The sequence below is a fragment of the Pleurodeles waltl genome, chromosome 4_1 (assembly GCF_031143425.1).
Source record: "Pleurodeles waltl isolate 20211129_DDA chromosome 4_1, aPleWal1.hap1.20221129, whole genome shotgun sequence".
NCBI lineage: Eukaryota > Metazoa > Chordata > Amphibia > Caudata > Salamandridae > Pleurodeles > Pleurodeles waltl.
This window is the reverse complement of record NC_090442.1, coordinates 16,820,929-16,838,354: the sequence shown is the minus strand read 5'-3', so window position 1 is coordinate 16,838,354 and position 17,426 is coordinate 16,820,929. Positions and strand designations below refer to the sequence as shown.

Genomic DNA, 17,426 nt, shown 5'->3' with positions numbered 1-17,426 from the left:
TGTGAGCTCTGAGGACTAGAAATGTATGCCATTTTTTAAAGCTGCTGGTTCTCTTATGAATTACCTGTAATTCTTCCATTTTTAGTTCCAGTTTGTCTCTTTTGCTCTTGTATAATCTTATTTAGCCTGGTTTCTATCGCAGCCAAGTTGTCCTTTATAACCTCACCTAATGGGTTTTCCAGAAAGTGAAAATGTCCTGGAAGTCACTGTCCCTGATATAAAGGCTGTCTGTTCTTGGATCTCTTCTCTTATAGGTTTGCTTTGTACCATAAGAACAAAATGTCAAGGCACTCGTGTATCAAACCTCAGTATTAGGTAAATGTTTCATGGTCCATTTTAAATATTTGGTCCCAAAACAACATGATGAATTTCTCTGTCGGACAGGAATTCGTGAGTGAACAGAACTCAATTTATTCTTTCAGAAGAGCAGATCATTACAGCAAATAACACCGTTCTTCGAGTCAATGTCCATAAATCAACAACAGCCAAACGCCAACACGTGTTTCGTCCAATAAAATAATAATCTTAAAGACTTCATCAGGGCTGAAATAAATAAAACAATGACTACAGCTGTAGTACATACGATCCACTTTCTTTTGATTAGCAAAACAAAAGAGAAGAAATGTAATTAACAAAAACGATCTGAGCACTTAAGTCCGTGACAGTTGTGTAAATAAGCAAATGCAAGTTGATAATTAGAGAATTGGAAAACAAACGATTATAAATGAGACAGGATAGGAGGTCTCCATTACAAATTTCAAATTAGTCATGCAGGAATCAACCACATAAAAGATATGATATAGGTTAGTCTCCTAATCAGAGTGTTGTGAAGACACAAACATGCATGTCCACATAGCCACCGGGCTTAATTAACTTACCACGTGAAAACACCACAGAAAACTAAATAAATGAAAGTGCAAGAAACCAAGTAATGTCAATCAAAAACCCATAGTGAGGTGAGAGAGCCAAAATCTCCCTAACATAACCCAAAGTGAACAGACCACAGTGCCTACCTTCGTCGAAATAATTATGTAACCGGTAAATCCAATCTTTATATTCAATTGAGTATCTATAAATAATATCAAAACCCAATAAGGTACCAGCTATCATAACACATAAAACGAGAACAAGTAATCACTAGGTGATCTGATTATAATAAAATCATAATGCCCAGAATAACCTCGTTGTGTCCAAAGTTACATACCAAAACGTATAGTAAAGTATTGCACAAGTAACCTAAATGAAAAGTAAACAAATGTAATGTCAAAGATGGAGAAAAGTCAGCACCACTGCATCATAAGAAAATTAAAGCCCCCAGATAAGGTTCCCCCTATCTGAATAAGTCTAAATATGCCCATGTAGCTCTCATAATAACTCACCTATCAAGTATAGTAATCATAAAACGTAACCCGCGTTCAAATCATCGCGCAGAGTTACGTGGTATCAGCATAAAGGAATAAACGCCGTCTACCTCGAGGCCGCCATATTTAAAGCGTCAACCCCAACGCAGTGATAAGAGAAATAGAGAACGGACAAAATCCACTATGCGGGCGCCATCTTTAAATGGTAAATATGACAATATTATCGAAGACAAGGGCAAACGAGTCAGTTATAACGATCGGCAGCATAAAGTAGAAGTAAACTGCAGTCTATTAAGGCCAATGGCTAAGTTGGGACATGTTACATCTATGCCTAGCACAACAACCTGATTATTACAGAGAAAAGACAACAAAGGAGAGAGGAATATCTTGATAGTGTTCTAAACTGTTAGACAACATATGAATGATAAGGTAAAAACAAAAACTGGACAATGTATGTTTAAGAAAAATAGGGCAAAACAGGGTATCATAATAATGGAAAGATGAAAATTGGAATGATTGTTCATAACATATAATAAAATTTAAACAAATGCTAAAACATAGAGCTGTATACAAGATATGAGCATATAATGAACAAAAAGGATTTTTTCAACCCACATAGATGTATATATCCATAAATAGGCAGTCTAACATTATTATCAATATACACAAATCCAGCATCCATATAGGTCTCCTATTAGTCGCCCAAATAATATTCCATCTCAAAATTAGTATTAAGCCCCTCCTCCACCGCTCTAAGTTTCAGGATCCAGTAGCATTCCTTTTTTCTAAGTGCCAACTCTCTGTTACCTCCTCTGGGGTCCCTACTTATATGATCAAATCCAAAAAATTCGAAACCACATATGCGATCTTGTTTTGGACATTGCCTCATGTGGCTCACTATAGGATATCTAATATCCTCCTGTCTTAGTGCCCTAAAGTGTTCACTTGCCCTCACCCTAAGTGGCCTAATAGTACTGCCTACATAGTATAGGCCGCATTTGCAAGTGATCATATAAATAACGAAATTGCTGTCACATGTAATGTTATGATTGATGTTAAAATGTACTCCGGTAGAACACTTAAACGTGGAGATTCCTGATTTGGCCCATCTACACATACCGCAATGTCCACATTTAAAAAAAAAACTTATTACGGCTAGTGAGCCAGTTTTCCTGGGTCAATTTAGTGCGATAGCTGGGGCATAGCATATTCTTAAGGGTTTTACCCCTTCTAAAGGTAAACACAGGGGTATCTGGTATCATCTTCTTGAGATTAGAATCGGCTGTTAATACATGCCAATGTCTCTTCATGCATTTCCGCAGTAGAGTAGCTGTTTTCGTGTAGTTAACTATACAACGGATATTGCTGTCACCTGGCCTGGATTTCTGACTGAGTGTGTCCGATCTTTTCAAATGCATTATCCTTTTACGTGCTCTGTTGATCACATGGGAGGGATATCCCCGTGATCTGAATCTCTTACTCATGTCCTCAGTGCATTGCACAAACTCATCATCCAGACTACAGTTTCTCCTTGCTCGTACCATTTCCCCATATGGTATAGAGTTAATTTGATGTGTAGGATATGCACTCTGTGCATGTAAAATAGAATTACATGACGTACTTTTCCTATATAGGCGACTCTCTACTCTGTTATCATGAATGAAGAGCTCCACATCAAGAAAGGCAATGTTGGTGGTGCTGTACTCAGAGGTAAATTGAATGTTAAAGTTATTGGTATTCAAGTAGCAGATAAATTCATTCAGTTTTTGTAAATCGCCCGTCCAGATCATTAGACAATCGTCTATGTAACGGCCCCAAAAGAGTATATCTGAAACCCACGTACCGCCCTCCTTGCTCCAAATCATGTTTTGCTCAAAATATCCCATAAAAAGGTTAGCATAGGCTGGCGAGAATTTAGATCCCATTTCCACGCCTTGTTTTTGGCGATACCAGTCATTTTTAAATAGGAAAACATTGCTGTTTAGAATCAAATCTACCATATTTAGTAACATATTAGTGTGATCATATAGGTTCGCTGGTCTCTTATAAAGAAAGTGACGCATAACATCCTTTTCCTGTTCATGATTAATGCTAGTATATAGGGAAGTGACATCCAATGTTACTAGGATCATCCCTGGTTCCCAAGTAATATCAGTCAGAATACTTAGAATATGTTTGGTATCCTTGATATAGGAAGGTAAGTTTCCCACAAAAGGCTGCAAAAAGATATCTACATACTCCGAGAGTCTCTCTGTAGGGCCACCAATGCCTGAGACAATCGGTCTACCCGGTGGGGTTATGGGTTTTTTATGTACTTTGGGTAATGCATAAATACAGGGATTCCTAGGTCTAAGAACACGAAGATACATATATTCATCTTCTTTCAGAAGTAATTGGTCTAAGCATTCCTGCAGAAATCTATTAATCTTATTAGCAAGTGCAGGAATGGGATCTACAGGGACCTTCTTATAGCAGGTAACATCTTTAAGTTGTCTATAGATCTCACGATCATAGTCTACGGCGTTCATAATTACGATGTTACCACCCTTATCCGCCTCCCTGATGACAATGTCTGTCGTAGTGCGTAATTTCCTCAAGTTGGTCCTCTCCTCATGGCTCAGATTTTGGTGCCACGTGTGTTGTCGGGTACTCTTGGTTAATTCTAATTTATTTAGGTCCCGCCAGACTAATTTGAAAAAAGTGTCTATGCAATTACCACTCATCAGAGTTGGTGTCCACTTCGATTTTGTCTTCAGACCACTATAGAGTGTATCTGCTGGGATATCAAGATCCAATAGAATATGTGAAATAGTAGTAGGATCTTGTTCACAATCCGTAATAGACAGAAGGGTGGCTGTGTCATGAATATCCTTAATGGACAAGGGTTGATTATCATTATGACTGTCAGTGAGGATGCTATTGTCCCTATTGTCAATGCAATTGGCAAAATATTTCTTACGTTTTAAGCATCTGATGAACTTAAAAAAGTCAATTTTGGTCCTTTGAAAGTCTCCAAAATCTCCAGGACAAAACCCAAGACCTCTACTAAGTAATGTCAAGTCATGAGTTGTGAGTTCCAGATCAGAAAGATTAATTACATTAATAGAACTATTATTAGATTTATCTATTTTTCCTTGTTCCATGATCTGGTTTTCATCCCCTTCCTTGCCTCTGTGTTTACCTCCTCTCCTACCGCGTCTTGTTTTCCTAGGTCTACCTTGCGTCGACTTGATTCCCATTGCCCCTGTCTTATTCTCTGAACCTCTGCTAAAAAAGAGGGAGCACCTTGTTGGATTGTAACGTCCTGTCTAGAAATGTTTGAAACTGCACTCATATCGCTGTTACTAGTGGACACCCTAGTCAGTGAGGATGAGGAACCAACATCCTGATTCTGGGTATGTTCCAGCCTTTTAACCAAATGGTCATATTTATGAGAGAATGTGAAAATCCTGCCGTTTAGACGATTGTCTAATGATCTGGACGGGCGATTTACAAAAACTGAATGAATTTATCTGCTACTTGAATACCAATAACTTTAACATTCAATTTACCTCTGAGTACAGCACCACCAACATTGCCTTTCTTGATGTGGAGCTCTTCATTCATGATAACAGAGTAGAGAGTCGCCTATATAGGAAAAGTACGTCATGTAATTCTATTTTACATGCACAGAGTGCACATCCTACACATCAAATTAACTCTATACCATATGGGGAAATGGTACGAGCAAGGAGAAACTGTAGTCTGGATGATGAGTTTGTGCAATGCACTGAGGACATGAGTAAGAGATTCAGATCACGGGGATATCCCTCCCATGTGATCAACAGAGCACGTAAAAGGATAATGCATTTGAAAAGATCGGACACACTCAGTCAGAAATCCAGGCCAGGTGACAGCAATATCCGTTGTATAGTTAACTACACGAAAACAGCTACTCTACTGCGGAAATGCATGAAAAGACATTGGCATGTATTAACAGCCGATTCTAATCTCAAGAAGATGATACCAGATACCCCTGTATTTACCTTTAGAAGGGGTAAAACCCTTAAGAATATGCTATGCCCCAGCTATCGCACTAAATTGACCCAGGAAAACTGGCTCACTAGCCGTAATAAGTTTTTTTTTTAAATGTGGACATTGCGGTATGTGTAGATGGGCCAAATCAGGAATCTCCACGTTTAAGTGTTCTACCGGAGTACATTTTAACATCAATCATAACATTACATGTGACAGCAATTTCGTTATTTATATGATCACTTGCAAATGCGGCCTATACTATGTAGGCAGTACTATTAGGCCACTTAGGGTGAGGGCAAGTGAACACTTTAGGGCACTAAAACAGGAGGATATTAGATATCCTATAGTGAGCCACATGAGGCAATGTCCAAAACAAGATCGCATATGTGGTTTCGAATTTTTTGGATTTGATCATATAAGTAGGGACCCCAGAGGAGGTAACAGAGAGTTGGCACTTAGAAAAAAGGAATGCTACTGGATCCTGAAACTTAGAGCGGTGGAGGAGGGGCTTAATACTAATTTTGAGATGGAATATTATTTGGGCGACTAATAGGAGACCTATATGGATGCTGGATTTGTGTATATTGATAATAATGTTAGACTGCCTATTTATGGATATATACATCTATGTGGGTTGAAAAAATCCTTTTTGTTCATTATATGCTCATATCTTGTATACAGCTCTATGTTTTAGCATTTGTTTAAATTTTATTATATGTTATGAACAATCATTCCAATTTTCATCTTTCCATTATTATGATACCCTGTTTTGCCCTATTTTTCTTAAACATACATTGTCCAGTTTTTGTTTTTACCTTATCATTCATATGTTGTCTAACAGTTTAGAACACTATCAAGATATTCCTCTCTCCTTTGTTGTCTTTTCTCTGTAATAATCAGGTTGTTGTGCTAGGCATAGATGTAACATGTCCCAACTTAGCCATTGGCCTTAATAGACTGCAGTTTACTTCTACTTTATGCTGCCGATCGTTATAACTGACTCGTTTGCCCTTGTCTTCGATAATATTGTCATATTTACCATTTAAAGATGGCGCCCGCATAGTGGATTTTGTCCGTTCTCTATTTCTCTTATCACTGCGTTGGGGTTGACGCTTTAAATATGGCGGCCTCGAGGTAGACGGCGTTTATTCCTTTATGCTGATACCACGTAACTCTGCGCGATGATTTGAACGCGGGTTACGTTTTATGATTACTATACTTGATAGGTGAGTTATTATGAGAGCTACATGGGCATATTTAGACTTATTCAGATAGGGGGAACCTTATCTGGGGGCTTTAATTTTCTTATGATGCAGTGGTGCTGACTTTTCTCCATCTTTGACATTACATTTGTTTACTTTTCATTTAGGTTACTTGTGCAATACTTTACTATACGTTTTGGTATGTAACTTTGGACACAACGAGGTTATTCTGGGCATTATGATTTTATTATAATCAGATCACCTAGTGATTACTTGTTCTCGTTTTATGTGTTATGATAGCTGGTACCTTATTGGGTTTTGATATTATTTATAGATACTCAATTGAATATAAAGATTGGATTTACCGGTTACATAATTATTTCGACGAAGGTAGGCACTGTGGTCTGTTCACTTTGGGTTATGTTAGGGAGATTTTGGCTCTCTCACCTCACTATGGGTTTTTGATTGACATTACTTGGTTTCTTGCACTTTCATTTATTTAGTTTTCTGTGGTGTTTTCACGTGGTAAGTTAATTAAGCCCGGTGGCTATGTGGACATGCATGTTTGTGTCTTCACAACACTCTGATTAGGAGACTAACCTATATCATATCTTTTATGTGGTTGATTCCTGCATGACTAATTTGAAATTTGTAATGGAGACCTCCTATCCTGTCTCATTTATAATCGTTTGTTTTCCAATTCTCTAATTATCAACTTGCATTTGCTTATTTACACAACTGTCACGGACTTAAGGGCTCAGATCGTTTTTGTTAATTAATTTTCTTCCCTTTTGTTTTGCTAATCAAAAGAAAGTGGATCGTATGTACTACAGCTGTAGTCATTGTTTTATTTATTTCAGCCCTGATGAAGTCTTTAAGATTATTATTTTATTGGACGAAACACGTGTTGGCGTTTGGCTGTTGTTGATTTATGGACATTGACTCGAAGAACGGTGTTATTTGCTGTAATGATCTGCTCTTCTGAAAGAATAAATTGAGTTCTGTTCACTCACGAATTCCTGTCCGACAGAGAAATTCATCATGTTGTTTTGGCACCAAATATTTAAAATGGACCATGAAACATTTACCTAATACTGAGGTTTGATACACGAGTGCCTTGACATTTTGTTCTTATTGCTATTGGTTTCCTAGGAAACACTAGAGAAGGTAGAAAGATCCTCTTGCCAGGAGCACCGTGCCTGTAATGTTTTTCATATAATACTGTGGAGATTTCCTGTGAGCGCCTATTTCCTAGGTGACCCTTCCTACTGTGCTTTTGTTTTTTCATATTGCTTTGTACCATATTATCCTATAGTCGCTACTGTTCTTGAATGCAGTTTTGTAGTGGGATGTTGACGTTATGGGTACTTGCTCTGCCAGAGACATTGGGCCTATCTCTGAGAAGGCCTATGGTGCTGATGTAACAGTCTAGTCATGTGTAGGTTGGATGTAACGCAGATAAGAAAGTATAATCTCTCTTGGCAGGTGTAATGCTTGATGTAAGTCCACTTTAACGAACCATTGTGCCCCTTCTCGTGTAAATGTGTGTTGGAAACTGACTTCTTTGCAGATGTCTTCCCACTTTTTGCACCTATTTGAAATGCTAGATGTTGGTTTTCGACTCTGACAGTGCACTGAAGCCTGCTAAACCAGCTCCTGTGCCAGCGTTCTTTGCCCTAAAACCAACCTACTCAATTATGAAACAATTGGCAGGACTTTAGTACTCCCGTAAGTCCCTGGTAAATGGTGCCCCTGGTACCTAGGGCATGGGTACTAAAGAGTGTCCCTAAGGGCTGCAGCATGTATTGTGCCCCCTAAGCGACCTCCGTACAAATTACACACAGCCAGCTATTGCCAACTGCGTGTCATGGTGCAAGCCATGAGTGAAAAAGCAGCATCGCCCGCTCATTGTGTGCCATGCCAAGCGTCACTGCATTTTTATATTTAAGTCACCCCTACAGCAGGCTGTAGGAGCCCTAGGGCAGGGTGCATTATAATACATGTGAAGGCCTGTCTGTGTGAGCAGATCTGACCCCGTGATGTCCAGTTCAATCAATAGATAATTCAAGTGAACAAGGAAGCCATCTTAAGGTATCTACTGAGCATTGGTCATAATGAGTTACCCAACTATATAATGCCTTCACTGAAACCTATGGTGTTTGGCACCAAACACCTCATCTTAATAAATCCTGACTGATGCCAGTATTGGATTTATTATGACATGCACCCAGAGGCACTTTAGAAGTGCCCCCTGAAACTTTCTGGTCCTCTAGTGTGCTGGTTTCAATCAGCCTGCCACCACTGATGACTTTCTGACCCCCCTGGAGGTGAGAGCCCACATTCTCAGAGGCCAGAAACAATGCCTGCTCCATAGGAAGGTGCTATCACCTCCTCCAGCAGGATGGCTGTTAAAGCTGCATACCAAGGCCAGGGACTTCGAAGTACCTGCCGCCATCACTATGTGATCCCGACTTCCTGCAGACCTGGGAGAGGCAACCCTCTTCCCTGAAGGCCATTTGGCACCAGAGGCCCATTTGGCACCAGGACAGGCAGTAAATTAGCTCTGCACCAGGCTAGTCACACCCCTAGGTGGGCTGTCTGATGTGGTCCACGAAGGAAGGGTTCCACCGACTTGTTTTTGGTAGAGCTAGGAATTCTAGAACAGTTCTGTAGTGTAAGGAATACCCACACACAGTTCCATAATTAGTGGTAGACATACATTTAGTTGTTGGTAGGGAACCAGATCATTGTTTTCTGTACTTCCCCCTTTTTATTCTAACCTTGGTAGGGGTGCCAGGTTGTACTAAAGATAGTTTTCTTGGGCACCTTAAGACACTTTTAGCAGTTTTCCCTGCCCCGCTCACATCCGCTTAAAAAAAGATCTCTGGCAAAGAGCCCTCTAGTAGGGCCCGTCAGTCATTGCAGTGCCACCTATGGTTCGATAATGAAGCATGTCACCCGGTGGTGATTGAGGGCTACTGTTCCTGTAAGACTAATGCATGTGGTCCCTGAAAAGAACCTCTACCCTAATTGGCAGAATGGAGTCCGTTCTTTTGGAACACTGTACCTCATAAGCACCACCTGTGCACCGCCTCTGTTTGTACCTCATGAGCACCTACCTGTGCACCTCCTCTGTTTGTACCTCTCAGAAGAGCTTCTAAAAATAAAGCTTGCGATCTCCAATCTGCCAGCCATGGCAATTTGATTATCAGGCTTTTACCTGTTTTCTGCTTTGTACAGGTTTCAAGTTGCTCCCCATGTTTTGACTAACAGTGAGCCCTGTAGAGTGAGTATGCAGGTATAGGGGCGTGGGAGGCAGGTGATGAAAAGGACATGAAGTACACCTGGCAATAAGAAATGCCCAAAGGTAGAAATGCTCCATTGACCTGCGGCAAACAGACGCCTCCTCCAGCTCCGCCAAAGGCCCATTTGGCTGCAAAGTAGCCTCCTCTGCACCAAGCAGACAACTCTGAGTCAGATAGCTTTGAAAGGAAAAAAAGCAACAGTAGTTTAATATGAACACATCTGTTGGCTGCGGGGATATGTCAGGTCAATTATTGATTGTGATGGATTCACTCTAACAGCTAAATGACTGATATTGCTGCTGTTTGTGTGTCTTGTCTGCGCGTATGATGTCTAGGTAGGTATTCCAATGAATCCCTCATTCTGTTTTACAAAAATCCCTGGAAGAAGCTGAAAGTGCAACAGAATCTGAACTTTATCTGCTTTCGGAAGAACTAAAGAAACGCTTGTTTGTGTAACGTGTCGGGCCAGAACAAGGTTGTTGTCAGCTGCACTAGTTTCAGGGAGATGGAGGGATATTCTGGTGATAGGAAATCCACCTCAACTCACAATAATGCTTTCAACTTCCAGATTTGAAGAAACCAGAAATGCTTGATCCACCCCCAGGGGGCTGTGGAAGTGGCAAAGATACTTTAACAAACAACAAGGTAAAGACCGGAGTTGGCACTTCAGCTGATCCAGTGTGAACAGGAAAGGATTGTGAAGAAGAGTGTGAATGGAGTTACCTTTGTTATCTACTTCTTGAAGATTTACCTTTGTTACAAACTTCCTCTAACTTTAGTAACAGCATCATGTCCTTATCCAGCTCTGTTTCCACAATCTGTTCGCGTTTAAATGAAATATTGTCCATGTGCATCTACCTAAAGCTGTATCTGCAGCACGTTGGTGCTCCATGATAGCCCTATCTTTACTAAGTTACTATGTGAACACTGGTAAATCTCCACCTTTTATGCAGTTTAGAAGATGTGACGTGATCAATCACATAAAATAACTGTGTATGGTGAATTGTCCCTTGATAAGTTTCAAACGTGGCACAGAACAGAGGACCTTTGCAACCAGATAAACATTGTGTATTCACATTCCATTACGGTTCCATTTAGTGATTTCCGAGCTTTTTTACATCGAACAGGAAACAAGCCTTGAATGCACAAAATCAGTGAAGTCCGAGGAATCTGAACATAAACTGACCGATCCTGGAAGAAGCAGTCTAGGGCAGTTCAGTGACTGTAGGAGTCTGAGCTGTGCACCTCCCCACGCCACAAGACGAAGAAACAACTTCTAGAAAATTAAGGCAACAACACTGACGAACCACCTCCTGTGTAAACAAGTGTCCAACACCAGCTTGGATCGTCGGATCGCTATGCTGTGGTTTCAGCAGTGCTTTGCTTTCTAAAATGATAACAGATCATCATTCAGTGCTCTGGGTGTATTGTAAACTCTTTCTGGCCAAACCACAGCAACCAGAGAAAGGCGCAGGGAGTGGAGCCAGACACGTGATGGGTAAAGGAAAGAGGGGCTCTGCCTTCTAAAATACAGAGTACTTCCCAGTTTGCATCAACCAGGAGGAAGGATCCACAAGGTAGCAAAACCATTATCTAATCTACAGACACAATCACCCAAAGAAGAAGCCTTACACGTATTATGAGTGTGACAGGTATTTAGTGACTACTGTAGTTTATTGTTAAATTAGAAATCAAATGTGCAAAATACCACACACATACATGGAGTGTGAGAATAACATTAGGAAATTATCAGCCATGTTGGGCCTTCAGGTAACACAGTCATGGGATGTAGAAAAATATATACCTGACCCAGAGACACCTACCAAGGGAGAAAAGTCATCCACATGCAGTGAGGGCTTCAGCTTGTCATCAGAACTAAAGCACCATCAGCAAACGCACAGAGGAGAAAAAAAATCAAATGCACTAAATGTGTGAAGAGCTTCATTCAGTTATCAACACTTCAAAGGCATCAGCAGACACACCAAGGAGTAAAATCATACAAGTGCAGTGAAAGTGTGAAGAGATTTAATTGGTTATATCAGCTACAAGAATATCAGCGAACGCACACAGGGGAAAAACCGTACCATTGCAGTGAATGTGTGAAGAGCTTTAGTTATTCTTCAGCATTAAGGATTCATCAGCGAACACACACTGGGGAAAAACTATACCATTGCAATGAATGTGGAAGTAGCTTTAGTGAATCATCGGTATTAAGGATTCATCAGTGTACACACACAGGGGAAAAACCATTCAAATGTAGTGAATGTGTGAAGAGCTTTAGCGATTTATCAAACCTAAAACGACATCAGCGCAAACACACAGGGGAAAAACCGTACCATTGCAATGAATGCACAAGTAGTTTTATTTGTTCCTCAACATTAAGGAAACTTCAAAGAACACACACAGGGGAAAAACCGTTCAAATATAGTGAATGTGTGTTGCGGTATAGTTCTTTATCGAGCCTAAAACAACATCAGTGAAAGCATACAGGGGAAAAACTTTCAAGTGCAGTGAATATATGAAGAGCTTCAGTATTTTATCAAAACTAAAACGACATCAGCACAAACACACAGGGGAAAAGCCATTCAAGTGCAGTGAATGTGGGAAGCACTTCAGTTTTTTTATCAAAACTAAAACTACATCAACACAAACACATAGGAGAAAAACCATTCAAGTGCAGTGAATGTATGAAGAGCTTTTGTCAATCATCAGAGCTCCAAAGACATCAGCGAACACACGCAAGAAAAACCATACCATTGTAGTGAATGTGTGAAGAGCTTCAGTCAGTTATCAAACCTCCAAAAACATCTGCAAACACACATAGGGGAAAAACCATTCAAGCGCAGTGAATGCACAAGTAGTTTTAGTCTTTCCTCAACATTAAGGAACCATCAAAGAACACACACGGGAAAAACCACACCATTGTAGTGAATTTGTGAAGAGCTCCAGTCAGTTATCAAACCTCCAAAAACATCTGCGAACACACATAGGGGAAAAACCATTCAAGCGCAGTGAATGTGGGAAGAGCTTTAGTTTTTTATCAAAACCTTAAACAACATCAACGCAAACACACAGGCGAAATACCATACCACTGCAGTGAATGCACAAGTAGTTTTAGTCTTTCCTCAACATTAAGGAACCATCAATGTACACACACATGGGGGGAAAAACCATTCAAATGTAGTGAATGTGTGAAGCGCTTTAGTCAGTTCTCAAACCTACAAACACATCAGCGAACACACACAGGGGGAAAAACCATTTAGCTGCAGTGAATGTGTGAAGAACTTTAGTCAGTTACCAGCCCTAAAAACACATCAGTGATCACACACAGGAAAAAAAACATTCAAATGTAGTGCAATTCTCCAACCTACAAACACAGCAGCTACCATCACTAAACAAACATAGACATAATTATAGAAATGCAGCACATTTGGCAGTAATGTAAGTATGACAACTATACTAACCCATCTGTGGACACACACAGGTGCAAAAAAGTGCAGTTACTGTGAGATGAAGGAATTACAGAAAATGATTGTGAGAAATTAGCCTCTTTCTAGCCTTGTTACCCCCACTTTTGGCCTGTTTGTGAGTATATGTCAGGGTGTTTTCACTGTCTCACTGGGATCCTGCTAGCCAGGGCCCAGTGCTCAGAGTGAAACCCCTATGTTGTCAGTATGTTTTTTATGTGTAACTGGGAACCTGCTAGCCAGGACCCCAGTGCTCATAAGTTTGTGGCCTATATGTGTTGCCTGTGTGGTACCTAACTGTCTCACTGAGGCTCTGCTAACCAGAACCTCAGTGGTTATGCTCTCTCTGCTTTCCAAATTTGTCACTAACAGCTAGTGACTAAATTTACCAATTCACATTGGCACACTGGTACACACATATAATTCCCTTGTAAATGGTACTGAGGTACCCAGGGTATTGTGGTTCCAGGAGATCCCTATGGGCTGTAGCATTTCTTTTTCCACCCATAGGGAGCGCTGACAATTCTTACACAGGCCTGCCACTGCAGCCTGAGTGAAATAACGTCCACGTTATGTCACAGCCATTTACCACTGCACATAAGTAACTTATAAGTCACCTATATGTCTAACCTTCACATGGTGAAGGTTGGGTGCAAAGTTACTTAGTGTGTGGGCACCCTGGCACTAGCCAAGGTGCCCCCACATTGTTCAGGGCAATTTCCCTGGACTTTGTGAGTGCGGGGACACCATTACACGCGTGCCCTACACATAGGGCACCACCTATGTGTAGCGTCACAATGGTACCTACGCACATGGCCATGTAACATGTCTAAGATCATAGAATTGTCACCCCAATACCATCCTGGTATTGGGGAGACAATTCCATGATCCCTCGGGTCTCTAGCTCAGAACCCGGCCAAACTGCCTTTCTGGGGTTTCACTGCAGCTGCTGCTGCCAACCCCTCAGACAGGTTCCTGCCCCCCTGGGGTCCACGCAGCCCTGGCCCAGGAAGCCAGAACAAAGGACTTCCACAGAGAGAGGGTGTTACACCCTCTCCCTTTGGAAAAGGTGAGAAAGGCTGGGGAGGAGTAGCCTCCCCCAGCCTCTGGAAATGCTTTGATGGGCACAGATGCTGCCCATCTCTGCATAAGCCAGTCTACACCGGTTCAGGGATCACCCAGCCCTGCTCTGGCGTGAAACTGGACTAAGGAAAGGGGAGTGACCACTCCCCTGACCTGCACCTCCCAGGGGAGGTGCCCAGAGCTCCTCCAGTGTGCCCCAGACCTCTGCCATCTTGGATTCAGAGGTGTTGCTGGCACACTGGACTGCTCTGAATGGCCAGTGCCAGCAGGTGACGTCAGAGGCTCCTTCTGATAGGCTCTTACCTCTCTTGTTAGCCAATCCTCCTAACTTGGTAGCCAAATCTCCTTTTCTGGCTATTTAGGGTCTCTGCTTTGGGGAATTCGTCAGATAACGAATGCAAGAGCTCACCAGAGTTCCTCTGCATCTCCTTCTTCACCTTCTGCCAAAGGATCGACCGCTGACTGCTCAGGACGCCTGCAAAACCGAAACAAAGTAGCAAGACGACTACTAGCAACCTTGTATCGCCTCATCCTGCTGGCTTTCTCAACTGTTTCCATGTGGTGCATGCTTTGGGGGTAGCCTGCCTCCTTTCTGCACCAGGAGCTCTGAAGAAATCTCCTGTGGGTCGACGGAATCTTCCCCCTGCAACCGCAGGCACCAAAAGACTGCATCACTGGTCCTCTGGGTCCCCTCTCAGCATGACGAGCGTGGTCCCTGGAACTCAGCAACTCTGTCCAAGTGACTCCTACAGTCCAGTGACTCTTCAGTCCAAGTTTGGTGGAGCTAAGTCCTTGCCTTCCCACCCTAGACTGCATTGCTGGGTACCGCATGATTTGCAGCTGCTCCAGCTCCTGTGCACTCTTCCAGGATTTCCTTCGTGCTCAACCAAGCCTGGGTCCCCAACACTCCTTTCTGCAGTGCACAACCTTCTGAGTTGTCCTCCGGCGTCGTGGGACTCCCTTTTGTGACTTCGGGTGGACTCGGGTTCACTTTTCTTCCAAGTGCCTGTTCAGGTACTTCTGCGGGTGCTGCCTGCTTCTGTGAGGGCTCCCTGAGTTGCTGGGCGCCCCCTCTGTCTCCTCCTCCAAGTGGCGATATCCTGGTCCCTCCTGGGCCACAGCAGCACCCAAAAACCTTTACCCCGATCCTTGCAGCTAGCAAGGCTTGTTTGCAGTCTTTCTGTGTGGGAACACCTCTGCAAGCTTCATCGCAACGTGGGACATCCATCATCCAAAGGAGAAGTTCCTAGTTCTCTTCTTTCTTGCAGAACTCCAAGCTTCTTCCAACAGGTGGCAGCTTCCTTGCACCCTCAGCTGGCATTTCCTAGGCTCCTGCCCACTTTCGACACTGTTGCGACTATTGGACTTGGTCCCCTTCTCTTACAGGTACTCAGGTCCGGAAATCCACTGTTGTTGCATTGCTGGTGTTTGTTCTTCCTGCAGAAACCCCCTATCACGACATCTGTGCTCTCTGGGGGTAGTAGTGCACTCTACACCTACTTTTCAGGGTCTTGGGGTGGGCTATTTTTCTAACCCTCACTGTTTTCTTACAGTCCCAGCGACCCTCTAAAAGCACACATAGGTTTGGGGTCCATTCGTGGTTCGCATTCCACTTTTGGAGTATATGGTTTGTGTTGCCCCTATACCTATGTGCTCCTATTGCAATGTATTGTAATTCTACACTGTTTGCATTACTTTTCTTGCTATTACTTACCTAATTTTGGTTTGTGTACATATATCTTGTGTATATAACTTATCTTCATACTGAGGGTACTCACTGAGATACTTTTGGCATATTGTCATAAAAATAAAGTACCTTTATTTTTAGTACTTCTGTGTATTGTGTTTTCTTATGATATTGTGCATATGAGACCAGTGGTATAGTAGGAGCTTTACATGTCTCCTAGTTCAGCCTAAGCTGCTTTACCATAGCTACCTTCTATCAGCCTAAGCTGCTAGAAACACCTCTTCTACACTAATAAGGGATAACTGGACCAGGCACAGAGTGTAAGTACCCTTGATACCCACTATAAGCCAGCCCAGCCTCCTACAATGATACAACTACAAATATGTGGGACATTCAAATACCAGATGATAAAAAGCAGATGATGGAAACCCTGACTAGACTGAGTGAAGAAAAGAAGAGATATTTGTAGAATTACAAAAGTGTATCTATGAAACTGGATTATTGGTTGAAGGGAGTGAGAACCCTGTTCTAATATTAATCACAGTCCTTGTCAGGGTGAACTACAAATGTCACTAAGTAAACTTGAGATTAACCCTCTGGTTAAGCAGTCAGGCTTAACGTATGGGCAATGTGTAAAGTATTCAAGTACCACTCTATAAGTAATAAAGTGAAACACAACACAAAAAGAATAAGAGTCCCAAACCAATTAGAACAATAGAAGATATTTCAATAAATAAAGTGACACCATGACAACAAAAATCCAATCAGTAGAATCGGTTTTATGTTTTGACAGTTTTAGTAAAAATAGCATCAAACACCGCGAAGCACCAATTATGGGTATCTGATTGCACAGGAACAGGACACCCTCACCAGTTCAGGGTGACCACAGTGAAGCACGGGCTGGATCATGGACCAGGTTTAATTAGTGCCTTTGGTACGAAGACGCTGTGTTGGACCTGTTGAAGCAACCGTTAAAGGGTTGTGTGGTGCTGTCATGTGTGATTGCATCACCCTGCACCGGGTCTGGTGAAGTGCCGATCGGGAGTGGCGTGGTGCTGCTACGTGAAGCTCTGCGTCTGGCCCGGTGGAGCTGAAGATTGGGAGCTGCAGGGTTCTGCAATGCAAGTCTCTGCGTCGGGTCCGATAAATCCACCGACCAGGAGCTGGGTGGTGCTGTTCTGTGAGGCACTGAGCCATTGTGAGCTGCATTCAGTGAAACCTTCAGTTGAGCAGTTAGAAGTACTCTCTGGCCCTAGCCAAGGGTCCATGATGTGCAGGACAACACTTGGGGGAGGTCATGACTC

General features: G+C 42.1%; 1 protein-coding gene across 1 annotated transcript in view; it reads left to right on the top strand.

The window, feature by feature from the left end:
* The window catches only part of LOC138286910 (zinc finger protein 79-like), a 48,393-nt gene extending 35,456 nt beyond the window's left edge, over positions 1-12,937 (top strand). The window contains exons 2-3 of the mRNA XM_069227299.1: positions 11,852-12,240; positions 12,771-12,937. Of these exons, the coding sequence (XP_069083400.1) occupies positions 11,852-12,240; positions 12,771-12,937 (556 nt within the window). The remainder of the gene's footprint in view (positions 1-11,851; positions 12,241-12,770) is intronic.
* The last annotated feature ends 4,489 nt before the right edge of the window (positions 12,938-17,426 follow it).